This window comes from Astatotilapia calliptera, chromosome 3, assembly GCF_900246225.1.
Source record: "Astatotilapia calliptera chromosome 3, fAstCal1.2, whole genome shotgun sequence".
NCBI classification, from domain to species: Eukaryota; Metazoa; Chordata; class Actinopteri; order Cichliformes; family Cichlidae; genus Astatotilapia; species Astatotilapia calliptera.
The window spans coordinates 2,480,786-2,495,768 of NC_039304.1; the positions used below are offsets into that span (position 1 = coordinate 2,480,786).

The 14,983-nt window shown below is 41.6% G+C and overlaps 1 protein-coding gene across 1 annotated transcript; it reads right to left on the reverse strand.

Annotated features, from left to right (window-relative positions):
* Positions 1 to 2,296: 2,296 nt before the first annotated feature.
* LOC113011649 (GTPase IMAP family member 8-like) lies at positions 2,297 to 14,545 on the reverse strand. The gene is made up of 2 exons (XM_026151263.1): positions 14,487 to 14,545; positions 2,297 to 4,616 (listed from the first exon to the last, which is right to left on the reverse strand). The coding sequence occupies exons 1-2, from the start codon at positions 14,509 to 14,511 to the stop codon at positions 2,398 to 2,400; spliced, it is 2,244 nt and encodes a 747-aa protein (XP_026007048.1). The 5' UTR covers positions 14,512 to 14,545; the 3' UTR covers positions 2,297 to 2,397.
* Positions 14,546 to 14,983: the final 438 nt, after the last annotated feature.

Below are 14,983 nucleotides of genomic sequence, written 5' to 3' on the forward strand. Positions count from 1 at the left end.
GTCAGCGCCATATAAGGTCAAGTGGACAAAAGACTGTGACAGAGCTTTCATTGACCTTAAGTCAGCCATCACAAGTGATTCTGTTCTACACAGCCCGGATTTCACTCAGCCTTTCACACTGCAGACAGATGCTTCTGGAGTAGGCTTAGGAGCCGTGCTGCTGCAGGAGGTGGAGGGAGTGAGGCGCCCAGTTGTTTTCCTCAGCAGAAAGCTTCAGGACAGAGAGTCTAGATACTCCACCGTGGAAAAGGAGTGTCTGGCTATGAAGTGGGCAGTGGAGTCACTGAGGTACTATCTTCTAGGCAGACATTTCACCCTGGAGACTGACCACCGTGCCCTTCAGTGGCTGCATAAGATGAAGGAGACCAACATGCGTGTTGCAAGATGGTATCCGTCATTGCAACCCTATGATTTCACAGTGCGGTATTGTCCAGGGAAATCTAACTGTGTTGCAGACTGTCTTTCACGTATGTATGAAGATTGAAGTACAGTAGTCTAAGGGGAAGGGGGAGGAAATGTAATGGAGACCAGGGGTTCTTGTTGGCATTGTTAGTGATTAATTGATGGATTGGGAATTTATAATAGTATAATAAAGAAAAACATATTAGTTCTTATGAATTCTTTATTAGGTTTATTTGACATACGATTAAAATGACAGCTTGTAAAGGTGAAGAGACAGTGGGACTGGCTATCCTACCTGTGTCAGAGAAGAGCCAAAGTTAGAGTTGCTTACAGTTAATCATTTGTCCTCTTTTGGCTCTCAGTGAAGGCGGTTACACTTTTCTCCTCGCCTGCCGTTATCTTCCCTGCTTAGCTTCTTATTTCCTTGTCTTATCTTGTGTTTTTACTTACTTTTCCCTGAACACTCTCTCACAGTCTGTTCTCTAAAACCTGAAAGAGGAATTATGGATTTGATCAACTGGTCTCTGAATGCAATTGACACCCCTTCTCAACGAGAAGTCTGGGCTCTTTATGTAATGTCCATTTCCTCCAGTTTTTTCAAAGTCATCAGTTTTGATTTGCAAACGAAATGTTCTTTGCAATCTTTTTAATGTTCTTTGTAATGACCCTCTTTACAGCCACTGTTATTATTTTAAAGATAGAGCTGTCTTCTTTTTTAATCTAATGTTGCTGAAGGATTGTTACTCTCCGTTCAAATGGAGGATCACTAACAGGAGCATGGTGAGACTCCAGAATCCACTCTGGCTGGGCAGGGGCAAAGCTTTATATTAGTGGGTTTGGTGGTGTGAGGAGCTTAGATAATCATGTCCCAACAGGTTCATTTTGCTCATAAGGAATCTCAGAAAAATTATGCATAGTTAATTGCAATAAAATATTTAATTATTTCATTGCTGTTGTGCTTTTTTAAATTTATACGCCTCGTGTTTTGCAAAACAAACAAACAAACTGCGCATCATGGAGGGAAATGGAGATGATTTTTGGACTCAGCACCCTAAAAAATGTACGATTTATCAAAAATATTTGGAACAGCTGCTGTGTCTGGACCTGTAAGTGACCTCTGTTGTAGGTACTTTACCTTATAGTATAACGTGCCTTTATTCAACTGGTGTTGTGATTTATGACTGTGTGAGGGGACCAAGCAGCCAAGGCATAGAGGACACAGGCAAAACAATTTCTTCAAAAAGAGTTTTCTTTATTTTAACCCTCAAAAAGTTCAAAAATGACAAAATTCAAAAACATAATTTGCAGGCCCATAAAAGAGGTCAACTAAATACAACACTACACAAAGTAATATCCAGAAATTTAAACGAACAAAGTGGGCCACAACTTAACTCACAAACTGACCTACTTACAAAGACACATGAGGGTAGCTTTTATAGTGGGTTGGCCAAACCATTTTCACACAATAGGGGGAAAACAGAAACACACACTAATATTAAGTACGCACAGAATAATCTAAGTAAACCTAAAACACTCCTACTCCTGGTAAGCCCATGGTTGGTCCTGCTGAGCAGGCATTTTGTTCCCAGTGTCCTCAGCCACGCCTTTTGCCCAGACAGGAAACAGCCACTACCCAAACCCAGGTAACTCAAAGAAAGAGAAACATAATTAATATAACAAAACATTTTAGAAAAACCACACAATGTTACTATGTGCGCACCTCATAATATCAGTGTTAGGTTTAACCAAATTATTAATTAATTATATTAATGAAGAAAATTGCAAAACAACCTAATAAACTGAACAAATTAACTGATTTACCCATGTGTAGCTGATGCCATCACACACTGTATGAATAAAACTGAACTGAACATGAGCTATAGTCTACAGAAACAGAAAAAAGACCTGTGTTCAGTATTAAACTGCAGGAAAAAATGAAAACCAGTGGAGGGCATAAATGATGATTAATGAGTTGCTGCCAACAAACACTAAATATCACTGCAGAACACAAGCCTTCTTTTTCATTTTAGCTTTAGCAGTAAAATGAACTCCAGCTCCTGCTGAAGCTCCTAGTAAAAGTCCTGTCGCAGCTCCCACCGCAGCACCTACAAATCCAATTGTACCTCCAGCAACAGCTCCCACTGGACCTCCTACAAGTCCAATTGTAGCTCCAGCAGCAGCAGCTCCAACAGCTGCTTCAATACCAATTCCAGCACAAACTCCAACACCCAGTCCAAGACCACTTCCTATAAAAAAAGCAACCTTGCTGTCTTGAAGAGACTCATTATTTCTTTCTGCTTTGTTTCTTGCTTCTTCAGGTGTCTCATTTTCTTCCTTTATTAGTCGTTCCATCTTTTTCTTTATAGCGCTCTCTACCTTCTCAAACATCTTGTTGGTGTAGCAGCTTCCTCCATTTCCCTGAACTAGTATGTTGATCTTCTCCAGCAGCTCTCTGACCTGAGCAGGATCTCTGCTTCTGTTATTAAACACATGATATCCTCCTTTACACTGACAGACTAAGTCACGGAGAGATGGAGACTTGGTGATGAATTCCTCTATGGATGCATTCGGATCATCTACACGTGTGAACAACACCATGGTGTAACGAGCTGCTTCGTCTCCAAACACCTTCTGAATGATTTTCACAGTTTCTTGTTCTTCCTCTTTAAATACTGCTGGATGGATCACAATCAGGAACACATGAGGACCAGGAGCAGCAAATGAGATGAATCTAGCAATCTCTTTTGTCACCTTCTGTGCAGGTAGTTCTGTGTCAAACAGACCTGGAGTATCAACTACAGCCAGTTTTTGAAAATCAAACAGAGCTGTTTCCTTCTGACACTCTAATGTCACTGGAGAAGAAGATGATGTTGACCTAAATACATTTCCCCTCAAGATGGTGTTTCCTGATGCACTCTTCCCAGCTCTGGTTTTTCCCACAAGAACAATCCTGAAGTCTGGTTTCACTCTTTTAAATGCTTCTTCAGCTTCTTTGAACATCTTGTTGGTATAGTAACTTCCTCCATTAACCTGAACTATGGTGTTAATCTTCTTCAGCAGCTCTCTGACCTGAGAGGGATCCTTATCTCTGTTGTTAAAAACATGATATCTTTCACCACACTGACGGATGAAGTCACTGAGAGCTGGATTTGCATTTATTACTTCTGCTATGGTGACTTTATCTGCCTCCAGATTGTCTCCACAGGTGAACAGGGCCATAGTGTACTTTGCTGCTTCTTCTCCAAATGCATTCTGAATCATTCTAACTGTTTCTTCTTCTTCTTTGGTGAATCTGTTTGCCTGGATCACAACCAGGAACACATGAGGACCTGGAGCAGCAAAAGGGATGGATTTACAAATCTCTGCCGTCATCTCTTCTTCAGTTTTATTGGTGTCAAACAGACCTGGAGTATCAACTACAGCCAGGATTTTACCATTAAACTGAGTTGTATTCATCTGACACTTTTTTGTTGTTGTGGAAGAAGATGGTGTAGATCTAAAAACTCTTTGTCCTAGGATTGTGTTTCCTGCTGCACTCTTTCCAACACCAGTTTTCCCAACAAGCACAATCCTGAAGTCAGCCTGTCTGAACATTTCGCTGGTGTAGTATCTTCCTTCATTTCTCTGAACCATGGTGTTGATCTTCTCCAGCAGTGCTCTGACCTGAGCAGGATCTCTGGTCCTGTTGTTAAACACATGATATCCTCCTCCACACTGACGGATGAAGTTACCCAGAGGTGGATTATTGCTAATAAATTCATCTATGGCAACATTAGCTGCCTCTGGATCGTCTCCACAGGAGAACAAGACCATACTATAACGTACTGCTCCTTCTCCAAACATCTGCTGAATTTTTCTCACTATTTCTTGGTCTTCTTCTGTGAAGCTGTCAGTCTGAAACACAACCAGGAACACATGGGGACCAGGAGAAGCAAAGCAGATGCATTGATGGATCTCCCTCCTCACATCCACTTCAGTCACTCTGTTCTCAAACAGATCTGGAGTAACAACTAGAGTCAGGAGTTTATCGCCAAATTCTTGTGTTTCCTTCTGAAACTCTGATAGTGATGCTGATTCAAAAGCATTTCTATTATTTCCTAAAATGGCATTTCCAATTATGTTCTTTCCAACACCAATTTTTCCAAGAAGCACAATCCTGTACTCTGGTTTATCTGGTTCTTCTGTTTCTTCTTGTTCTTCTTGCTCCTCTAACTCTGCGGAAAAATATTATGAACATTATACTGATGATTGTGTAAAAGGCAAATTTTACTATGTTCTTTCTCTATAACGAACATTTTCACAGATAAAACTCTGAAAACAAACATTTGTTAGCTTCCCTCCCGCATCACTGAATAAATAAAGAGAAACTCTGATCTCTACAAATTTTACTTGGTGGACAGAGAAACTGAGGGTTTTGGCACTACTACATTTTAAGCCTTAGATGTTAATGGCTGCAGCTGCCAGTTTGCTGAAATGAGTGCTGTAAGTTTCAAACAAGTGCAAACAAGTTTCAAACAAATGTTTTCACATCTTAAAGAGCTGCTAAACATAAAACACAGCACTGTACTTCATGGACAGTTTCACAGTGGACTACCTCTGCAGAGAACCTGTGTGGGGCTATTTTTTTTTAATTCAGCACCAGTTCACAATACCATTGACTTTGGAGCTGTAAATATTACACAAAACTGACCTGAAAACAAAACTAAATCGTTTTATTTTTGGGGGTTTAATATAATCAGCCACATGAGCCGCACTGAAAGAAAGGCCATGTTGGATTTACTTGATTCAATAGTGGACACTGGTTGCACACAAATGTTTTGCTTTGGCAGAAACTTAAACAATTGAGTTAAATCAACACAACTTTTTCATATTCAGTAAACATGTGCATTTTGTGTTCATAAAACGTGATTGAAACATGTTTAGATGAAGTTGAGCTCTAGAATATTATAATCCTTCACTATTTTGTCATTTTATTTCAACACTATTCAATAACTTTTACCCCAATACTACTTGGTCACTTAAATACTACATGTTTTCTTAGTCTGGTTACCATAAAAATTGAATGGATCTACAACAACTACATCCTGCTATCTTTATCCTGGTTGCAAGTGGGCTGGGAAATAACCCTGAAGTGATAGGTTACAAGGCAGGGTACACCCTGGACAACTCACAAACAACCATTTACACTTACATTGACAGGTAATTTAGAATCAGAAATTAATTTAACTCTAACAATTGCATGACTTTAACTGTGGGAAGAAACCAGAATACCCAGAGAGAAACCACTGCAAACTAGCCAGATTGTGGATTTAAACCCAGGACCTTCTTACTGTGAAGCAACAGCACTAACCACCATGCCAACAATCTAGGAAATACAAGAAAGCTATGATTTCCTGTATTTCATGCAGAATTTTTTTGTTTTTGTCCTCAACAGGTTATTCCACAATAAATAGCAATAGCATACACATTGTGTGTGTCTAGTTGTCTGCCTCTTATAACTCCAGTGATTTTCCTGCAGTTTGAAATCTCATGTGATCTTGCTAATTTCATGAGTCCAGCAACTAACCACGAGATTGTATCATGTCATCTCAACAAGAACAAATTAAGTTGTTGAATTTCGTACAGATCCTTCATGATTTAATTACGTTCGTAGAAACATGACATTATTGTGTTCAATTACAAGTTAGACTTTTTTAAATGTAACAACTACCCAATTTCCTTTTTAGGTATACCAAAAAAAGTAGAGGTGGCTGCTCGACTTGACTGAGATGGATGCCTTCCTGAAACCCCGATCCAAAGAGTGCGAGACTGAAACCCGTGCAGTTTCGCAGGATTTAACATTGCTATATTATTGACGTACTTCACTTGAACATGATATGAACAATTTAATGTAGCCTCTCTGCATATCATGTAGTTTCTACACTACATAGTTACACCTAACGTTAAAGCATGAGGCAATTGTGTTAAATACACGCAAGATGCTTACGTAAATCCAAGAGCTGGCCAATCCCTTTTTTTCAGTGCGATGGATGGATGCCACGTCTCCTAATCAGACACTTTTCCCAAGAAATATTCCCAATTATCTATAAAGCACACATTTTTGGTACAAAGGGCTCAGAGAAGAGCTTGAGAAGATGTGGAGGGTGAAGGTAACATTGGCCCCAGTGGTAGTCGGAGCACTACGTGCACTCAAAAAGTGAAATTGTGTGGTTATTACATTTACAAGATTCAAACGTGTTATTTGAACAAAATAATTTTATGTTTCTATGATGACCAGTGTTGTACAAGTTACTTGAAAAAAGTAATCAGTAACTAATTACTGATTACTTCCCCCAAAAAGTAATCCCGTTACTTTACTGATTACTTATTTTCAAAAGTAATTAATTACTTAGTTACTTAGTTACTTTTTAAAAACACAATTTACAACCTGAAGAGGTGATAAAGCGATGGATCTTTGAGCCCAATTCTACTTTTTCTGCATAATCCATCATATAAAATGTAATCAAATAGAAAAGTCTGTTTTTTTAACTTGTTTTATCAGTTTTAATCTTTTAACTTTATGCATCAAGCAAAAATTTAATTATATGCAACATTCTCTGAGTTGAATAAATGAGTTTAACATTTAAACCTATTTTCTGCACATTCCAGCACATAAAATAAAATATTTTTTTTGTTTACACTCACTCTTTCAAATAGATGCAAGTAAAACACAGCAGAACATAAATAAAGTCAAAGACTCAGCGGTCCTGTTGCTCTATTTTCACCTGTAAAGCAGGACTGCGGTAGGCGGAGGTTTACCCTGGTGCAGGTGTGCAGCGGTCAGTGGAAGGATACGGCAGTGTCTCTGTGAGTTTCCCATTACGTCGTTGCGCTCTCGTTGCTTGCTTGGAAGTTTAGGGGTTTTTTTCGCTGTAAAAATAAGTTTTCTTCCCACGCACGATGGACGCTAATGTTTTTGTCACTTTTTATGGAATCAAACTCAAAGTAAGGTCAGTACTTCCACGCTTTAAACGCTGCACGCTCATACTCTCTCCCACAATCGATATGTGATCCATTGTTGATCTGCACACAGCTGTTGTCACTAACGGCGCACTTGCTTACGTCACTGTCGTGAGACATTCTCGCAAAAAAATCACGGTTTTAGTAACGCAGTAACGCGGCGTTCCTACGGGAAAGTAACACTAATCTAATTACCGTTTTTGCAATAGTAATCCCTTACTTTACTCGTTACTCGAAAAAAGTAATCAGATTACTGTAACGCGTTACAAGTAACGCGTTACTGCCCATCTCTGATGGTGACATAATTAAATCATGTAGGATCTGCATGAAATTCAGCAACTTAATTTATTCTTGTTGAGATGAGCTGATACAATCTAGTTAGAGTGGTTAGTTGCCTGGACTCACAAAATTCACAAGGTCACACAGGAGAATCGTTCAATACTCGAGAATCACTTTACTGACTCATGAATCATGATTCAAAAGCCCAACTGACTCACTGACTCATCCCTGTTGCTGTTAGCAGCAATGTATCTAGCCTATAATTAAAATTGTGGAGAAAAACACAACATCCAGTATCGTAACAAAAAAATTTTCTGCTCTGAACTGGAAGAAAAAACCCTGAGTAGAAGCTCACATCAAGAAAATAGCTCCTCGGTTCACAGTAGCATCGCTCTCCTAACATGCTAACAGCACATTTGAGCTACTCATCCCCTCTCTTCCTGTGCTGAATCGCAATCAGAATCAGAATCAGAATACTTTATTGATCCCTGGGGGAAATTATTATTTTGTTACAGTGCTCCATTTTAAACCAACATTAAGACAAGACAGACAATACGCTAACTAAGAATAGTACAATATATACATATATATACATACATACATACATAAGTCACTCATAAATAAATAGCTGGAAAAGAAACATGTGTAGTTGTAGCAGTAAACAGTGTGTTAAGTGGATGCGTTGTACAGGGAGATGGCCACAGGCAGGAAAGTTTTCCTGTGTCGTTCAGTGGTGCATCATGGGTAATCTCAGTCTCTCACTGAACGAGCTCCTGTGACTGACCAGCATGTCATGGAGTGGGTGGGAGGTGTTATCCAACATTGTCTTTATCTTGGACAACATCCGCCTCTCCGACACCACCTTGAGGGAGTCCAGCTCCATCCCCACAACATTACTGGCCATACAGATCAGTTTATTAAGTCTGTTGGCATCTGCTACCCTCAGCCTGCTCCCCCAGCATGCAACAGCGTAGAGGATCACACTGGCCACAACAGACTCATAGAAAATCCTCTGCATCCTCTGGCATATGTTGAAGGACCTCAGTCGCCTCAAAAAATAGAGACGACTCTGGCCCTTCCTGTAAAGTGCTGTGGTGTTTTTAGCCCAGTCCAGTTTATTGTCAATGTGTACTCCAAGGTATTTATAGTCCTCCACAATGTCAACACTGACCCCCTGGATTGAAACAGGGGTCAAGTGTTTCCTGGTCTTCCTGAACTCCACGATCAGTTCCTTGGTCTTTGCCATGTTGAGCTGCAGATGATTCTGCTCACACCACGTGACAAAGGAGTCGACCACAGCCCGGTACTCTGTCTCATCATCCCTGCTGATGCATCCAACCACCGCAGAGTCATCAGAAAACTTCTGAAGATGGCAGGTCTCTGTGCAGTGGCTGAAGTCTGTGGTGTAGAGGGTGAAGAGGAAGGGGGAGAGGACAGTCCCCTGTGGTGCCCCTGTGTTGCTGATCACCTTGTCAGACACACACTGTGTTAGACGTACATATTGTGGTCTTCCTGTCAGGTAATCAACTATCCAGGACACCAGAGAAGCATCCACCTGCATCGCTGCTAACTTATCACCCAGGAGGGTCGGCCTGATGGTGTTGAAAGCACTAGAAAAGTCAAAAAACAACCTTTACATGGAGGAAGTGGAAAGGAAGGCTCTTGGCTCTTTCAAAGGAAGAGTACCCAGCCACTGGTACAGATATGTGGACAACACCTGGGTCAAAATCAAGACACAAGAAGTGGAATCCTTCACTGCGCACATTAACGCTGTGGATAAAAACATCAAGTTTACCAGGGAAGACACAAAGGACAACTGTCTGCCTTTCCTGGACTGCGCTGTGCACATTGAAGAGAACAGCAAACTCAACATCGAAGTTTACCGGAAGCCCACACACACGGACCAGTACCTCCTCTTTGACTCCCATCACCCTTTGGAACACAAACTTGGAGTAATCAGGACCCTACACCACCGGGCAGAACATGTTCCCTCTAAGCCTGACGGGAAAAAGAAGGAACACACACATGTAAAGGAAGCACTCAAAATGTGCGGCTATCCTAAATGGGCGTTCTTAAAGTCAGCAAAGAGGCACAGAAAAGAAGACCAGACACCAGCGAGGGAGGATAAGAAGGACAGACGCAACAACATTGTCATCCCCTATGTAGCCGGTGTATCAGAGAAACTCAGGAGAGTTTTCTCCAAGCATGACATCCCGGTGTACTTCAGACCCAGCAACACACTCAGACAGAAACTGGTTCACCCGAAAGACAAAACGCCAAAACACAAACTTAACAATGTGGTGTATGCTGTACAGTGCAGCGAGGAATGCTCAGACCTCTACATTGGAGAGACCAAACAGCCACTTCACAAGCGCATGGCACAACACAGAAGAGCCACCTCCACAGTACAAGACTCAGCAGTCCATCTGCATCTTAAGGATAAAGGACACTCTTTCAAGGATGCCAATGTTCACATTTTGGACAGAGAGGACAGATGGTTTGAAAGAGGAGTGAAAGAAGCCATCTATGTCCACTGTGAGCGACCATCTTTGAACAGAGGCGGGGGTTTACGACACCAACTCTCTGCCATCTATAATCCAGTTTTGAGATCCCTTCCCAGACGCCTTAACGCCCACTCACATCCTGGGCCATCTGACCTCAGGAATTCGCATGACAAGGTGGGGCCAGGTTTCACAATGAACACACCCAAAACTCTGGCTGATTGGGTCCCACACCCAATTTCACACCTTGGCTCAGGTGATTAGAGGATCATCAGGGGGTCCTTTTGTCCCTCTGTGGGGGTCACTCCCACTAGGTTTATATCTGGGACTCTCCACCATTTGACCTTAGAACTGAAGAAGCTTCTCGGATGAGAGGTGAAACGTCTTCAAGCAACTTAAAGAAGTCCAGACGCTTTTCTTTGCAAGCTCCTTTGATTGAGCAGGTAGATGATGGCGTCCTCAGTTCCGAGATGAGGCTGATAAGCGAACTGAAGAGGATCCAGATATGGTCTTACTATGGGTCGCAGCTGGTCCAGGATGAGCCTTTCCAGGGTCTTCATGATGTGAGAGGTCAGTGCCACGGGCCTGTAATCCTGGGGGCCACTGGGACGTGGCGTCTTTGGTACATGGACGAGGCATGATGTCTTCCACATCACTGGGACCCTCTGCAGACTCAGACTCAGCATAAACAGTTTATGAAAGACTCCACAAAGCTGGGGGGCACAGGTCTTGAGGACGAGGGGACTCACTCCGTCTGGTCCAGCAGACTTGCCTGAGTGAAGTCTCCTCATTTGCATCTCAACCTGGTATTGAGTGAAGGTGATGTGTGGGGGAGGGGTGTCAGGACTCTCACAGGAGGCAACAGCGCCATGTGAAGAGAGAGGCTGGCACAGTGGTGTGGCTCTGGATTCCAGGCTGACTACAGGTGAGGTTGTGGGGGTGGGAGCGTAAGCGAATCACTTAGGACTCGCTCACCCCCTCCCTCCTGGCTCACAGCTTCTTCTTCTTCTTGGTTGGCAACCAATGTTAAGGCGCATTACCGCCCCCTGGCTCACATTTCAGTGGACATTTAGATGAGAAAATATATATTTAACACATTTAAGGAAAATACTAATAAAATAAAAATAAACAAAATAAATGTTTATTAAGCAATTTTGATAGGAAATTGCTTAATTTTAGAAATGTTTTTGCTCTTTTTTGCTCTATAAAATAGTTGTTTTCTTTTAGAATCATTCATCTTAGCAGTAGGACTTACATGAAAATCCTACTGCGATTGCGCGATTGTGGCTCAAGAGTTGGGAGTTCGCCTTGTAATCGGAAGGTTGCTGGTTCAAGCCTCGGCTTGGACAGTCTCGGTCGTTGTGTCCTTGGGCAAGACACTTCACCCGTTGCCTACTGGTGGTGGTCAGAGGGCCCGGTGGCGCCAGTGTCCGGCAGCCTCGCCTCTGTCAGTGCGCCCCAGGGTGGCTGTGGCTATAATGTAGCTTGCCATCACCAGTGTGTGTGAATGGGTGGATGACTGGATATGTAAAGCGCTTTGGGGTCCTTAGGGACTAGTAAAGCGCTATATAAATACAGGCCACTTACCATTTACCATGAAAAGAGAAACAAATTAAGTTTGAGTGAAAATGTACATTTTTTGCACTCTCTGGTCAACTGACTCAGTGAACCAAATGACTCAAAAATCCGATTCACTTTGGTGAGTGACTCATTAAAACTCGATTCAGTAAAAAGAATCAAATTTACCATCACTATTTCAAACCACAGGAAAATCACTGGGGTTAGCAAAGACAGACAACCACACACACACCACATGTATGTTATTGCTATTTAATGTGGTTTAACCTGCAAAGGACAAACACATACAGAAAATTCTGTATCAAGCCTTGTATCCAGTTAATGCTTCAATCTTAAATATGATCAACCTATCTCTAATCTCTCTTATCTTATCTCTAAGTTAACCTCAATAATTACTTCCTCCAAACCATCAAAGTGTCTTTTAGACCCCATTCCTACAGAACTGCTCAAAGAAGTCCTGCCATTAATTAATGCTTCAATCTTAAACATGATCAACCTATCTCTAATAATCGGCTATGTACCACAGGCCTTCAAGCTGGCTGTAGTTAAACCTTGACTCAAAAAGCATCTCTAGACTCAGCGGTCTTAACGAATTAAAGGCCAATCTCCAACCTTCCTTTCATATCAAAAATTCTTGAAAGAGTAGTTGTCAGTAGCTGTGGGTAGTGGCCGAAAGAACAAGATCGCAGATACAAGTGGGGAAAGGGTGGCTGACCTCTCCCTTAGAGATAGGGTGAGATGTTCAGCCATCCAGGAGGGGCTCAGGGTGGAGCCACTCCTCCACATCGAAATGAGCCAGTTGAGGTGGTTTGGGGATCTGACAAGGATGCCTCCTGGGTGAGGTGTTCTGGGCATGTCCCACCGGGAAGAGGCCCCGGGACAGACCCAGGACATGCTGGAGAGATTATATCTCTTGGCTTGCTTGGGAATGCCTTGGTGTTCCCCTGGACAAGCTAGAAGAGGTGGCTGGGGCGAGGGAGGTCTGGGCTTCTCTGCTTAGGCTGCTGCCCCGCGACCCGGCCCCGGATAAGCGGAAGAAGATGGATGGATTGACAGCTTGGTGGCACAGTGGTTAGCACTGTTGCCTCACAGCAAGAAGGTCCTCGGTTATAGCAAAGTTTGCAGTGGGTACTCTGGTTTCCTGTCATAAGTAAAAGTCATGCAGTAATTATGGTAAGATTAATTGGTGTTTCTAAAATACCTGTGTGTTTTCTGTCTCTTTGTGATAGACTCACGACCTGCCTAGGGTGTACCCCGCCTCTTGTCCTATCACATCTGGGGCCCCTATCCCAGATGGAGTTGAAGTGGCTATAAATCCATTAAGATTTTGTGTTAACCAAACTCTAGACTTTGTTGAACACTCCAAAAGATAACTCTTATCCCTACTTTTATTTTTTCCATGTCTATTTAAGTGCTATTTATGACACCATGTTTGCACTGAAGCACCGCAGCAATTTCCTAATGTTGTAAACCTGCTCAACATTTGGCAATAAACCCCATTCTGATTCTGATTCTGATTCTAAAATGAACCTAAAGTAATTAAAGAAAGAATTTCCACATAAATGAATGGCTTTCTATTAGCATTAAGTATTTTTGTCGGACTAATGTAATTTGCATGGGTTGGATCAACTCAGTTAAATTAAGTTGGAGTCAACTGTTCATTCAAATAGGTTTTTTTTGAGTGTGCGGTGACTCCCAAGCTAGGCAAGTGGCTCCAGCAGATCCCAGAAACAACATCAAAGATCTCTATCCAGAAGAGCGCAGTCCTAGAAACCGCTAAGATACTGCGCAGGAACTTCAAGCTCCCAGGCCTCTCTTTGAGGACCTGAGCTTGAAGGGGGGAGAGGGGAATTTAAAAAAAATATTTTTTTATATAATTTTTTACACAGAAACTAATATGAACTCTTGTTCTGTGTAGCAGTGTGTCAAATTGAATGTGGATAACATACATGCTTGCTATCACCTGTTTGATCTGTGAAACCTGAAACCTGTACGAACATGTTCTTCTCACCAATTTTGTTTTTAGTTTTAATCTTTGTGGCGGGGGTGTGGTCTCTGGCTCAGGTGCAGGGGAGAGGTGGTGGAGTGAGCTCAAGAGGTAGTGCCAGGGTTTTTGGTGTGGCAGGTGTGTGTTTTGTTTTTTGTTTGTTAATGAGCTCTCTCTTTCTTTTTTTGTTGATTTAGTGAGGCTGGAGTGGAATGGACGGGTGTGTGTGTTGGAGTGCAGAAGAGAATCTGCACGTGTGGGTGCCAAACTAAAAAGAACTGTCATCAGGGTGTGGGACACAAAAATAAAGAAGCAATAAACACGGCCAGTGTGTGCATTTGTGGTCCTTTCACAATCTTCAAAGTGCTAAAAGTTCCAGTTCTCCATTTTTAGTTCTTGGCTTTCAAATCAAACAAAAATAACTCATGTAACATTTTGACATAAATTCCTTAATGAATGGTCATTCATCCAGGTGAGGAAATCCCCAAAAGTTTATTTTGTTCATCTGGATGAAAACACTACCTCCAAATGAACAGAAACAACTTCTGGGATTTTGACATAAACAGTTCTATTCTCCTGAACATTACGATTGTGTTCTTGTATATTTTTTTTTTGCCAACTTTGGCAGATTGATGTTTACATCAGACATTTTCTAGAAATGTATAAAACGTATAGACTGGAAGTATCTTTTTTGAGTCATATTTAAATGTACATTGAAAAAGTCAGTTGAATGTCCTTACCCAGTAGAGGCTCTTGGTCAGACATGTCTGTATATCAGGTTGTGTGCCGCTGCTGTCCTGCTGTCAAATAGCTTCCTTTTCATTTTACCACAGTATAAGAGACTCCTTTTGGCCCCTCCCTTTGAATATTTGATGTGTAATCAAGAGCTGAGACAGATAAATAAATACAAAGCCCTCCATCACAGGAGTTTTTCTTTTATTAAGGCGTGCCTTAACTCTCTGAAGCCTGCAAAGGATTTTATTGTAACAAATGTTCCACTAAAGCCAAAGGATAAAATGAGGTATGTTTATGTTTGATGCAAAGTGTTTGCCTCAAAACTTCTTTCACTGATTTCTAGAATCGATTCAATTCCGATTCACAAGGTCCCGAATCGATCCACGATTCGATTTAATTCGATTTAATTTGATTTAATTCGATTCGATTCGATTTAAATCTGGGAAATTTTGACAGTCAGAAATATTATAATTCAGATCAGTACATTTACATATTTTTGTAT